Below are 14680 nucleotides of genomic sequence, written 5' to 3' on the forward strand. Positions count from 1 at the left end.
TCTGAGTGTTTTTTCTGAGTGTTCGATCTTTGTATTAATAATTATAATGGAAGACTTTGCATTGGGAAAGACAAAAAGGAAAGTATGTTTTATCGTACCATTTATTATCACTGCATAGCAAATGGTGTAAATCAACATCCATAAAAGACTAATCAACAACATGGATATTTTTTGCTTAAAATATATAATTAAAACTAAATTATTATATCATACATTTCATAAAAATATTTAGAAATAAAACAATAATTAACAGAACAAAGTAATAGTAATAAAAATAAACTGGTCATGTTTATTTAATACGTCTAGCCAATGTTAATGTTGTATATTTACATAACAATTTATTGTATAATTCAGACGCCATTGAATGTTGAAGGAAATTCAATGCTGACCAATCACATGGCCGAATGATGTTAACCAATTCTTAATCAAAGTATACGTCTGGTCAGTTCGTATTTCCTACAGCACTTTTTTACGCCAATGAATTATAGTAGTAACAGAATCTCCATCATATGACTGATACTTGTATCCTTACAATTATCAACAATTCTAACAACTCACATTCATTTCGTTTTTTTTTCTTTTAATAAATTTAATTCAACATCAATTATTCGCATAAATTAATATGTATCTTAAAAACTAAAACTAGATGCGTTACTGTGGTTATTCATAATTTAATGTGATGCAACAACAGTGTTAAGAAATAAGTAACGCCAATTTGTCAACACGCTTCAGTAAGCATTCACACCGAATAAACTTCAAATTCAAAATATTGTATAAAATTATACATAACAATTATATAGTCACCGGTGAGGCTAACACACGTCCTTCCAAATGTAATTTACTGGCGTAATAAGCGGAGTGATAAAATAATATTGACAAACGCCAACCGCATGCCATCGAATTAGGGACTCGCCACATTCATTCACACGGAATCGCCTTGAGCCGGTGGATGCAATAAGAGCGAAAGAGACGTTGCGTGTTTCGCTTCCGCTCGCATGTACCACGCAAAACGTACGTCATTTTCGCTCTTATTACATGGATATAAAGATTTTTCTGACCGGCTTAATGCGATTCCGTGGCGGTAAGTGTGGTAACACCCTTATTTTGATGACCTTTTTAGGTGATGCCATTAAAATAAACAGCCGATCAATCACACTAATGCTGATATTATTTTATAAAAGGAACTTTAAGATCGACTAAGCAAAGAGGCAGGCTAAGCAAGTTTTATATTTACAAACGAATTTTGCTTAAGCAAAAGCAAGAAATTAAATTAAACTTTGAGTTTACTTTGTAATTTCTTGCTTAAACTTAGGCAACGTTTGTTTTTGTAAATATTAAAAACTTGCTATACTCGCCACCTAGATGTCAAAATTATGTCGTTTTATTAATTTCAGCCTAAGGGTATAGATAATTATACCAAATGTTTTAAATAACTGTTTAAGGCCCGGTACCCACCAAATAGCAAGCGGGGTCTTTCGGCATCCCTATGCAAGTGCAAATTGACGGCAAATAATGCAGCTATGCTCAGGCATTGCGAAATGTACCGTTGGGACATCGGGCTCGCGCCTAGCCTCTATTCATTCAGTCATAACGTTTTACTTCGTACTATGTCATAATATTGAGGTAGTAGTGGGCGCCGGGCCTAAACTTCCGAGTTTACATAACGTTGACAAAGTTTATGTGAATACTTACTGTGTTTTGTGTGACATCAAGGCGAATGACTGGCAACATTCTGTTTAAACTTGTCAATTGTAGTCTCACTTATTTTATTATAACAAACAAATTCTGAAAGCATTAATTAACTTACACTTATGTATAACGTGTCACACATAAGTTACCTAAACATCAAATTGAAACATGATGAACAATGAATATTTGTTATTAAAATTATTGATATTATTCACACTATAAACGTGTTGTGGTGCTAGATTATCTCAAACTGTAAAATATCCTTTTACGGATGTCATTAAAAATAACAAAGACATAAAATTACTAATAGATGTTCCAACGTACGGGCAGTCGTCCTTGTCATAACTAACGTATCCGACATTTCTAGCGAAATTGGGCTATTAACATAAACTCACTTGAGTTATTAACCCTCTATAACCGGTTTTTAAATATCTTATTTACTTTCTGTTTTATTGTTAAGCAAAATCGCGTAATTGACATTTTCTTGGTAACAATAAAAATGTAGGTGCCAAAGTTACCGAAATTAAAATGCGTTAGTTACGACTAGGAGGGCAGCGTAGAATGATTATTTATTATTATTCTTCATTCCTTATTCTTTTCTAAATAACTGAGCAACATACTTATGTGAAGTAAGGTTTGAACTCAATATTGTCGCTGACTGGAGAACAAGCACCAAGTTATTCATTAAATGAATGCAATTTATTACATCCATTTATAATTCGTACCTTATAAATCGCACCCCTCATGGAAGAATGGCACAAGTAGTGGAGTAACGTCAAAAACGTTTATTGCTCCATTTAGATGTAGAAAAATATAACCCACATCCTCTCCAATTCTTGTAACTCTATCGACTAATATTGTACATAGAGTTATAAGAATTGGAGAGGATGTGGGTTATGTTTTTCTGTATCTAATGGAGCAATAAACGTTTTTGACGTAACTCCACCTATGCCATTACTACATGAGGGCGACTTTATCAGACATGTAAAATTAAACTACCTTTGTAAGTAAAGTGCAAATTTCGAAACAACTGGTATGCCTTATGATAAGGAATAAAATGATATACAAGATTTCAATCTCCCAAAGTAAAAAAAAGGTTTTAAAATTTGCATTTTGCTTACTCACAAGGCTTTGCTTTAAACACTGACAAGTAGCTTACGACCTGTAACAGGCGGTGCTACAATTATTTGATACTTTGACGAGAAGTTAATTATTTTTAAATTTTCGCAATACAGCGACAGGACCAATCGGACCTGTCAGCCCACGAGATATGAAACAAAAACACTAAAAACTGCGTATTATGGGACGGCATGTATAGTAAATGGAACATGATTACGAATTAACAACAACAATTATATCTAAACATATACATCGATCACAACACCCTACATGAGCTGTGTAACCCAAAAATATCTGACATACAAACGTTGAAAAGCATAGACTATAGGCATTGCATAAATCATCCGTAATATTTATAAAATGTTTATATACCAGAGACATACATTTCTGTTTCGGAGACAAAGTTAGACCTATGATGGATGTCACTCTATGTGAACTACATACATGATGAAATGATTATAACGACGATAATGGAACAAAAATATGTACAAGTCATCATTTGCGTCTTAATATTAAAACTGTGAACTTAACATAACATTTACAACTTAAAAGTAATTAGGTACTAGACGATTTTGGTAAGTTGTACCAAATTGGAATAAAAACTGTCGATCACTGAGGTTCTTCGTTGTGTACCCATTGTATACCTATTCATCGAGACAAAGTGATCAATGACTTCGTGTTCAAAATATCTACAAAGTTTATAACAGTCTTCGGTTTCACTTACAAATAGGTATATCCCTGTCGAACCAGTGTGTTATTTGTACTAGCGCAATAACAAACCAACCTCTTTAAGCTTTCTTCAAAAGACGTTAAGTATAGATTGTCATTCAGGCACAGTTTGAAGATAAATGAAGAATTTTGAGAGTTTTAAAACAATAATACTAAAAGCACTAACCAAAAACACATAATAATTTGTTTAGGCCGTACCAACAGTCACATACTGGTTAGTCCTTTGGACCACTTACGCCAGAGGTCGGCCTGAGTTTGAAAGTGCGAATTAATGTGTCAATGATTACTAATCATAATTAAGACTGTTTAAACTCATTATGAGCGTGTTGCAAACAGTGAAAATACAAGTGCCTGTGGATACTAAGGCCGACCTCTTCTGAAATTCATTTATCCAATGAATCTAATCTTTTTGTTACTTTTAAGCTCACTGCAGCCACATTGGCAGATTTAAAATTTCCCGTTTCCGCATTTGATGCGGTAAAATTTGTAAATTTAGTATATCATTAAAATTCCTATTTGATAATAAAATATATTAAATCTTTGTGCTAACTTACAATAAATTCATTTTCATAAACTATAAACTACTCAATGTATCAGTTTCTCAAGTAAACCAATCTAATTTAACTAATCGTGCTTGGCACGAGGTATTGGTCTGGTCAAATACCATGATAGCTACAGTCAGTACTAACTTGTCGGTGCAGGGGTGTTCAGATGCAAATGATGCGAGTCACACTTACACAACTTTAGTCGTCGTACAAAATGAATATCAAGTCTTAGATGTCTATTTAGATTAAGAGACGCCTGTGTATTACGCAGATATTGTCATGAAGCTCACACTATGTACTATGATTTCAAACTATACGTTTACTCACGATGTTTACCGATCAAGTTGAGCGGCAGTTATTGAGCGAACAGTAAAGGACTATGACTTTGGAAAATATGTAGTAATATATTCGATTTGGTAAAAACCGTAATTAGGTAGATTAATGAGTAATCCGCTATATTTTCGAGGCGGAGGTGATTCATAACTGTTCATGGAAATATTGATTTCTTTTCTGTAAAAAAAAAGATTTTTTATTTCATAAGGCGTTGTGGTGACATTGCATCTGTGGCAAACGGTTCCTTGAATATGCAATATAATGTGAAGTAGGAGTACTTACGAGTTTTAGCTTGCTTATTTTCTAGTAATTGATTAAAAATATGCTTATCACAATATTGTGGTGCATTGTATTGACTCAATTTTTGGGAGAGCGCGACCCGTACGTCAATATCCAGGTAGGCGTGAAGTACTTACTTTCACCTTCATTGAAGGTATACGTATAATATTGTACTCAGCAAGATATCCAATACTTCGGCATCTGTACAAACATAATGAAACAAAACTAACATTACAACTATTTACAGGGGTGATTTCAATAGAATAGCTGACTAGAGGTCAACATAAGGAGTTCCATCCATTTTGTCGAGATCGGCTAGCAAGTCGGCCGCGGGCGTCAGAGGGTCCAACATGCCATCGCGCAACATGTCGTGAAGAGGAGAGGTCAATCCTTGGTCGCTGTCGACAACCCCCGCCCCCTGCAGCTGTGCAGAGTTGCAAACTTCCACTGAGTTACCATTGATAAGGAAATCTCTATTGCTATAACTAAACACGCTACGCTCCTCAGCCAGTTGAGGTGTAGATGGCACAGATTTCGAAGAAATTCCATTCGATACGTTCGAGTAACTTTCCGCAGTAAACAGTTCCCGCGAGCGTCGAGAGTCTATTTGCAAATTGGGCGCGGTGCGTTTGTACGGCAACGGCGTGCTGGGCACAGAGCGTGACATGTAGTACTTATTTTTCTCAGTAACTAATTCGGACAGGTCAAACTCGATACTATTGGTACGCTTCAGAAAATCGTCGACATTGTCAGTGGTAGCGCTGTCATTGACAAAAGGCTGATTGAACTGATTGCTTCTGTCCAGTAGCTCACCAGCGTCGGTCGGTATTAGGGAATTAAATTGTTCGTCAGTAAGAATGGGTTGCTGGTCACATCCGTTACTTAAAGTGTCGTTCGAGTTTAAAAGATTTTGCGCTTCACTAGAATTAAGTACGTCAGTGCTGCTGTCTATGGCATCATAAATTTTATCGAGTGTTTCGGGGTTTAACCCGGCTTTGGATATGTCGCAGGTGTCGGCGAGGGAACCGAAGTCGCAAAATTCGTTAGGCACCGGTGTCGGTGGCACCGATCCTACCGGAGTGTTAGCATAACTTAACATTCCCATGTTGTTCATGGCTTGTTTCAGTGGCACAGATTGAGACCTAAACGAGGTGTCGTGACCAGGCCTGTATACGACCATCGACTCTTGGAAAAACTGGCTCACCTCGCTCGACAGCGGATCAGCCGACAATGGTTGTGCGAGCTCCCCGTTGCCATTATCCTGGAATGGTACATTGGGCAAGAAGTTCAAGCACATATTGTTAGATCCATTTGGAATTCCAGCAACAGTGCATTGAAACATTTGGCTTTTATACTGTGATGATATTATATTGGGCGATGGCGGTGCGGACATCGGTTGACAATATTTCAGCGTTGTTCCACATATAGAAGATTTGGGCATACATTTTTGGTCATTTGGCATCACGAATTGCTTCGTGTTCGGATCGGCGACGCCCAGTGAGAGAGGGTTACGTCTTTTCCGGTTATTGTGCTTGGGTATAGGACGAGGGCACAAGCGTGATCGTGGGAATGGCGTGTTTCTAGGACTCACGAACGGACTCGCTGCAGTGCTGTGTGAGATTGGCGAAGTCTGCAACGAGCCACCCATTATAACTGGTTTATTAATTTTTGTCGGACTAAGTCCTCTTTGTCCGAACCCTAAAGGCGATTTAGAGTTGAAATTCGCAGGCGAGTGGCATCCGTCGGAAATGGGCACAAAGTCATATTGCTGAGTTCTGGTCGTCGGACTCTGCGGTTCGGTGTGACAATTCCCGTTGTAAACGTGAGTCTCGGCAATACTAGTCGCAATTATGGTGGACGCGCTAGGATTTACGTATGGCAAAGTTGGACCATTCTCATCGGTCGTCGATGCACTGTGCTTACTGCTATTAATTTCAATTTGATTAGAAAGACTTTGTCCGTTCATTACTTCAGCCACGTTTGGAGCTACGACCGGCTTAAAAGCACCTTCACTAGCCTTGGGAATCTGTTGTTCATGAAAATTGTCCAAAGGTACATCTTGAGTTAGCGGCAAATTTTGCGTACTAGACCCACTCTGGTTTTTCAAATTCTTTGCTAGTAATTCCCGTAACTGAGATATTTTTTCATTTTTACCCTGACTATGTTCATCTTGTGGGTCCTGGCCTCTTTCTAAAAAAGTAGCAGCATCGGAAGGGTTGACAGTTGCGTTCCCTTCGTTTTCCGCCTCTCGCTGATGGAAGTATCTCAAGAGCTCCTCCTCGTGTTCCTGGCTGTTCCCCTCGTTGAGGTAATCGTCCAAGTCGTGCTTGTCGATGTTGCAGATACTAATGACCCGCTCTCTGTTGAGTATCTCCGAGTGCTTCTCCTCGCAGATCATCCCCGTCTTAATATTGATCCCGTCGATGCCGCAACACGACCCCGGGGAGTCGGGCCGGTCGGGGGACTCCACGCGGTCCGGCGACGGCCCCCTCACTCGGCCGCAAATTTTCCGTAGTTTGGTGCGATCGGACTTAGGCGTCGGAGCCTTCACCGATTGTGTCGGACTCGCCGCCTCCTGTTCCTCCCGGGCCAGCGCCGCGGCGGTGCTTTTGGACCGGTTCGGTAAGTTTTTTGGATCCTCTAAAAAAGCAACCTCGGAACGAACAGGTGGTTTCGCGGCGCCGGAGGCCGAGGCGGATGCGATGGTAGAACCACTGGAGCCGGAGGGTTCGGCGGCGGCGGCGGCCAGGGTGTGTCGCGTCGCCGCATGTTTGCCACCTAGGATCTCTGCGGCTCGCATTTTCTTCGGCAGGTACTCGGTACGCGGGAAGTCCTCGGTTACGTGCGGCCCGCCGCGGGGCTCCGGCTGCGTCTGCGCCGCGCGCGGGGAGCCGCCTTGCGTCTCGCTTTGGTACGTCTCCAGGATCAACTTTTTGCCGGGGAGGGGCTGGCGCGGGTGATGCAGCGAATGCGGCGGCGTCTGTTGCGGGTGCTGCTGCTGGTGCGGGTGCTGCTGCTGGTGCGGGTGCTGCTGCTGGTGCGGGTGCTGCTGCTGCTGCGGGTGCTGCTGCTGTTGATGCGGGTGAGGCTGCTGGTGTAGCGGCGGTGGATGCGGCTGTTGGTGGGGGTGGGGATGCGATTGAGGGTGCTGCTGGTGGAGCGACTGCGGCGGGTGAGGCTGTACGTGCGGCGGCGGCTCGGGTGGGCGGCGTCGCTGCCAATCGGCGCGCTCCGTGGACAGGTCTAGCGACGAGTCGGAGCTTAGGTTGATGGGGAGGTTGTGGTGCGCGTCCGCTGCGGGCAGGGTGAGATCGCGCGGCGCGTACGCCGGCTCGAAGGAATACGGCTCGGGGCGGTACTCGGGAGGCAGCGAGTGCGGCGGGTGCGGGGGGTGCGGCGCGAGCGGAGGGTGCGCGCGGGGCGGCGCCACGAAGAACGACGGACGCACGTCGTACGGCACGTACGACGGCTGATAGTAGCCCTCGCCGCCCTGCTCGCTCTCGTGCTTCACGGGCGTGTGGTGGCTCACGTAGGACGTCGACGGCGGCGACTCGCCCGCCATCCCGGGAACGTCCTGACTCTTGTTCTTTTTAGGTCGGCCGGCTGTGCCGTGCGTCTGTAATTCGAACGGTTTGTAAAAAGCACCCGCTTTTTATATTGAGGTCTGTGATTGGATGACGGATTGGACAACAGCACAGCATACACACTTTATGGTTTACCACTGGATTACTTATTGTTATAGTTATTTGCTTCTTATTTGTGTGTTGTTTGCGTGTGTATCATTTAATTGTTATGATGATTTTCTTCTTTTTTCTTTGTGTATATTGTGTGCTGTGCTGTTTCTTTTTAGAATAAATTGGACGTGGTTAAGCAAAAATCCACAAAATTATCAAAAAATTAGTTATATGTATCAAACAGTTCCTAAAGTCTAATCTCTTAGATCAACAAAAAAATCCAACATAATAAACATAAATAAATACCTCTGGAGTTACATGGCATTTTGAAAATAAAACAAGAGTGAGAAACACTTTTAAACTGCCACATCTGTGACTAGATGTGCATTGGATCCTTTTTGTTTAACTATGTCCAATTATTTCTAAACAATTTATTTTTCTCTTTTATTTGTTGCGTACATTTTGCTATACTGACCTGTTGGGTGATCTTTCGCTTAAGTTGCTTCATCAACTGCCGACCGGTTGCATCGTCTCCTGTGAGAAAATGAATAATCTGAAGCTTTTCAACATTACAACTTTTCTTAATAACATTACATTATTAATTTATGATATAGTATAACTGATGAATGTATCACAGACCGTTATAACACTCACCGTGTGGCTGCGGCAGCGGCGGCGGCGAAGCGCTAGCCGGACCAGGTGGTGCTCGTGTCACGCTTAAGGAAATTAGGTGCCGCGACAGCTCCGCCACACTTGCGAACTTCAAACCTGATAAAAGAAAAAAAAGTAAATAATATTTAGTTGGTCTAACTAGTTGAGATCCAAAATGGGTTAACCAAGTTGTGCATGCAAACCAACCCGACGTTGGTATTCTGTGGGACTGAGGAACGGAGCGGACACCACCGACAACCAACAACAAATTATAACTTAAATTTAACCACTATATTGTTAATACAAAGATCGAACACTAAGAAAAATTCCTTCGATCCGGCTGGATTCGAACCAGCGCCTTCAGCATACCGTGTCTGACGCTTTCCCAACTGAGTTACGAAAAGAACTAGGAATAATTTCACAAAAAAATAACTGAATATCATGGTAGTAAAACATCCTGATATTTAATTAAATTTAAATTTGATTAAATTTAGTGAAATTAATATATATTACCGTTCGTCACACTGAGACATAAGTTGACAGATAAGTCCCATGTGCCTGTAATTTCGCCAGCACCTTACCCTTAAAACCGATAACAGTAATGCTGACATTACTGCTTGGCGGCAGAAATAGGTAAGGTAGCAGTACTTCCCTGGACAAACTCTTTCACAAGGAGCTCTACTGCTACTAAATTTTGGTAGTAAATTCTGGTATTATTGTACTATATTAATATTTCACGGCTCCTTATAACCAACAAATATTTGAAAAATCATTATTCTAAACACGTGCATCGTCTGCGTCTTTGATTTAATCAATCGCCATCACTAAATACTTGTGACGTCATTGGAGGTACAAAAAATTTTTATGCAGATCGTGTTACGTGAGGCGTCTATTTAGATATATGATCTGTGGTACATATTATTGTAACATATTTATAAAATTTACAATCTACAATCTAAAATAAGAAAAATTAAGTATATAATACATAATATGACAAAGGAATAATGCAATGAACGATGCTACCAAAACAATACAAACGGCAATACAATTTTTATTTAATATTCTCTTACCCAGCTTAGATTCAGCCCATTCACACACCACCCTTTCAGATTCCCTCGGTGGAGAGCAGACATCCTGTAAAATAAAAAACAACAACGATGAGCTTTACGAATATAGTTTCAAGAAAAATATAACCAAATATAAAACAATAAAAAATTCTTTTCAATAATGTGAGTCTTATCAAAATTAATTCGGCATATATAATTTATCGTATTAGTTTACTTAATGTTATTAAAATCGGCAAACAGTGATACTGGCCACCTGATGAAAAATAGTAATCATCGCCTTATGCCTCCTGTATCTATGATTGCGCTGGGCATCTCTATAAATCTGGAACATTTAGCTTATTTGCAGCAGAAATAGGATCACGGTATCTACCGAGGCGGGTTCTGCACAGACGAAACCCCTACCACCCATTGAGTTACAATTATATGGATGTCGGGTCCGCGCTAAAAAGTGTCCGAACTTATAGGGTGTTAAAATCGTATACAGAGCGTCATTCACGCTTTAGTCTTCGTTTGTTCTGCTGACAGCGAAGCAAGCAGAATTAGACAGTACTGCGATGACATTACAATTTAAATTCAACGTTTTAGCTTTTTCATATTCCTTTACATGTCACTATGTTTAAATAGGTTGACTTGGGACATTTTTTTCGTGGTTTTTGTATTAGACCCGCCGTCCATTTATTTGTAAGTCAATGCTACCACCAGTAAAATTCTACTGAGCTGTTCATACTTCGAGGAAAATAAATAATAAAATTTACTCAGGATTGCTATGTACCTTGGAAGATTCGACACCTAAATCAGGAAGCTGTGGTACTTCCAGTTTGACTTTCTTACGCAGACCAGCATAGCAATATCTGTAGAAGAAATAAAAGCATTGAAACAGGATATATAACAGAATAAAAAGAAACAAAAAATCTCATAATCTTTATATTATAATTATTAATATAAAGATTACACACCAAGAAAATTTACTTCGATCTGACAGGACTCGACTTCAATCTTTGTGTTAATAATTGAGGCTATGGGCGCAATAGTGGTGTAAGGGCGTGTTCCCATTATGTCGTAACGTTTTATTTATCGTTGGACGATTGTCGCGTCTAGCATATTCCCGTATCACGGGTGTCGTGACTGTGTCGTGGACGTTTATTTTATCGTTGAACGACTGTCGTGTTTAGCTGTTCCCACCAGATGTTTTTTTTATCGTAACGTTTAATTTATCGTCAGACGATTGTCGTTCTAGCTCTTCCCATTGTCACGACAGTCAGTGTTCGAACGTCAAAAAAGTCGTGAACGACAGTTAATCGTGTTATTCTATTTGTGAACAACTTCATTTAAATATGTAAGGGACGACACTTTAAACTGAACCACTATCTGTCGTCACGACATAATGGGAACGCGCCCTAACGTGTCGCCTCGATAAGCCCAAAATGCGCATATTGAGGTGACACGCCTTTAAATATCTTCAGTGTCGTGGCGATCACACACACAAGATCTCTTGTAAAACATGAAAATCCAAGTTGTAGCGTTATAATTTGATAAAATTGGAGTGAAAACAAAAATTTAAAAACTAATGGGATAATGTACCACCGGTTATTTGCATTTTCGATTACTATTTCAATTATTATTCAATGTTTTCTTTTTGTTTCCATGGAAATTTCTAGAGTCGAACATAGTGATGTTCATTTACGATAGTTGATGTTTATCGAATATTGATTTTTACCGAAATATTTGAATTTCTTATTACGATTTTTGTAATTAAAGTCCCTAATGAATCGAAGCGAAAAACATTAACTTTCACACAACTCATATTTCGGATAGCAGTTTCATTTTCATGTCAATTTGTATGTTGCACGTTTAAAAATGTGTACGTATTATTATTTGTGTAATCTAGATATTGAAAGTCCATTATATTCATAGATTAAACGAAGAGCATTTTTAATTTTTTAATTTTCCCAATGAGTCCAAAATAAAATAAGGTTGGATTGAAGCTGCAGGAACATCGAAATATTGGTTTCCTTTTGTAATTTCTGACTTTGTTTAAATTTCTATAGCAAATACATTGATTGTTGATGGTTCAAGTTACTCTTGACTGTGACAGCTTCATCAACCCGAAGTAACAATTAAAAACATAAATAGTCGTAGTATGAACCCGGTAATAATGAACAACGGAATATTTTTTAATTAGTAAAAACAGCCACATGGTCTCTGATTATCGATTAGTTAGGTCACATCTTTCGTTGAGTAGCGCCAAACTATTATAAGCTAACGCTTATATAACTATACAGGATCTTAACGAAAAATGAGCTTCACCATCATCTAACGTGTAATAGCTACCACAAGTAGCATTTTTTGGCAATTCTACTAACGCCACTAACGGTGAATGGCTGAACCAGAATGAAAAAAATACTGTAATATTGCAATATAAGTCTTACGCGAGTGATTGTAAGTTTAAACTTGTTAAAATAGTAAGTTATATTACTTCGTTTTCATGTTTAAGCCTCAACCAATCAAAACCGTTAATTTATGGTAGTAGATAATAGAGCGTAAAAAGTGATAATATCGGTACGCGATCTTACATAGCGTCATGGCACATCTCCCGTTTTTTCTATACCTATGGTGTAACCCAAAGAAAATTTTATAATTAAATATTTTTTATATATGAAAATAGCATCCAAACATACAATAATCAAGCATTATTCCAGTCTGACAGTCAGTAATGTTGTAGAAAAAAATTAAATGTGGGTTACATCACAATTGCGCCGATAGCCTCAATTATAAAGTAGTGGTAGTGATTTCACAAAAAAATAAATAAATATCATAGTTGTATAACATCATGATGTTCTAGGGCTATTTTTCTGTAGCAATGATGGTTAAGGTAGTTGCCCTTGCTAACCCGTCTCAAATTTCCACCATATATAGCGATAATAGCTCTTACGTTGCACAAGACGCGAGTACGTCCATAGTTGATTCAATAATCGAGCTTGTAGGTAATAATAATACGCCAAACAACTACACCAATTACCTAGTTTCAAACTAGGGAATTATTTGTACTATGAGTATCGGAGTAACGCAGTTTACTTCGGGGCTCCACCCGGAACACCCGAACAAGAAACAATTTAGAAAAGTTTTTTTTTATAATATCAAGGTCGAACAAGTCGAGCGCCTGATGGTCAAGCTACACGCCTGTCCATAACAGTTGCAGTGCCACTCAGCTCTTTAAATCGCAAAGATCTGAGGCGCACTACTTCTGCGCCCGTCACCCTGAGACATATGTTGATAAGTCCCATGTGCTTGTAATTTCACCAGCACCCTTACGCTTCACAACCGGAACACAGTAATGCTGACATTACTGCTTAGCGGCAGAAATAGATAAGGTGGCAGTACTACCCTGGACTACTGTTTATTTGCCTAAGTTGATTCTGCCGGTGCAAACCGTTGGGCCTCAGAGGTGGTTACTTGTATCAAGTACACACTTTTTCGCTTCAAGTCATAACTTTTCGACTTAATGCCGCGACAAAACAGTCGCATTCAATGCAGAATCATATACACAGTCTATGATTTTACATAAAACGTGTTTACATAGTTATCGCAACGACCCGTAGCATAAAAATCGTCAATCAGTGCATAATGTCACTATCGCACGAGTAAGATAAGAAGTACACATAACATGTGTATATGTAATATACTTATAATCAAACGCGTATGTTGAATTATCTAATTGTGTGTGGTGATGATAAAAGTGCGGTCAGCACTATCACTGTGTGTGGATGTAATCGTTTTTGTAGAGTTAAATTTATTCTTCATAAGCGGGCGGACTGCGGATCAGTTTAATGTATTAAACGTAATGCGCGTTCGGTGTGTACAGCTTTTATGTTATTATATTATACAGGGTTATTTATTACAACCTCGCAGGACTATATTACTAACATCATAAACAAAACCTTTTGTTCCATGACTGTTAATAATTCGTCAAATTTACTTAAAATAAAAATAAAAATATTTAAATAGATTTCTCTAAACGGTGATAACTCTGTGCGGGGTGGGTTTTGAATATTATTTTGAAACGTTTGAATATTATTTACCATTTTACTACCAAATACAGACCTAAAAATGTCAGATAGTACAAAAACTAAGCGGGATGTTCTCTGTTTTCATGCGACATGGATATTTGAGTGCCGTATTCATCTGTAACTCATTTGACCTTTATACTCGTCAATTATGTCGTAGATTGTAGTTAAGTCGAGAGTATTTGATGTGAATACAATTAATTTCCTAAGCGTGCACAAGAGTCAAATTAGTTTATGCAGGTTATAGGGCCGCATTCCAGAACTCTACTCAATGCTCAAGTCAAAATTTGAGTATGGTTTAAATTATTGGTTTAAAAATGGAAATCATACTCAAGTCCCTGCCATTAGGGTCGTATTTCCAACTTGTCTTGTCAACAGTGCTTGTGTTTCCAATCCTGACTTGAGCATTGAGTAGAGTTCTAGAATACGACCCATAGTATCCTATAACGAACTGCGTCACATGACGATCGAAACTGGCTTTTATTAAGCGTTGCAACCTCAGCTCCCTTAAGTATCACTTTAAATCTAAA

The 14680-nt window shown here is 39.2% G+C and overlaps 1 protein-coding gene across 2 annotated transcripts in view; it reads right to left on the reverse strand.

Moving 5' to 3' along the window:
- Positions 1-3368: 3368 nt before the first annotated feature.
- The window catches only part of LOC113233025, a 32207-nt gene continuing 20895 nt past the window's right edge, over positions 3369-14680 (reverse strand). Inside the window, exons 5-9 of one of the 2 annotated variants that reach the window (XM_026467963.1) lie at positions 10859-10937; positions 10090-10153; positions 9023-9136; positions 8844-8902; positions 3369-8310 (exon numbers count right to left, since the gene is read on the reverse strand). In XM_026467963.1, the coding sequence (XP_026323748.1) occupies positions 4966-8310; positions 8844-8902; positions 9023-9136; positions 10090-10153; positions 10859-10937 (3661 nt within the window). In that variant the 3' untranslated portion in view covers positions 3369-4965. Of the gene's footprint in view, positions 8311-8843; positions 8903-9007; positions 9137-10089; positions 10154-10858; positions 10938-14680 lie in introns of both variants that reach the window. The other variant, XM_026467962.1, reaches the window with a different exon arrangement.

The sequence above is a fragment of the Hyposmocoma kahamanoa genome, unplaced genomic scaffold (genome assembly GCF_003589595.1).
Source record: "Hyposmocoma kahamanoa isolate Upper Pololo Valley unplaced genomic scaffold, ASM358959v1 78, whole genome shotgun sequence".
NCBI classification, from domain to species: domain Eukaryota; kingdom Metazoa; phylum Arthropoda; class Insecta; order Lepidoptera; family Cosmopterigidae; genus Hyposmocoma; species Hyposmocoma kahamanoa.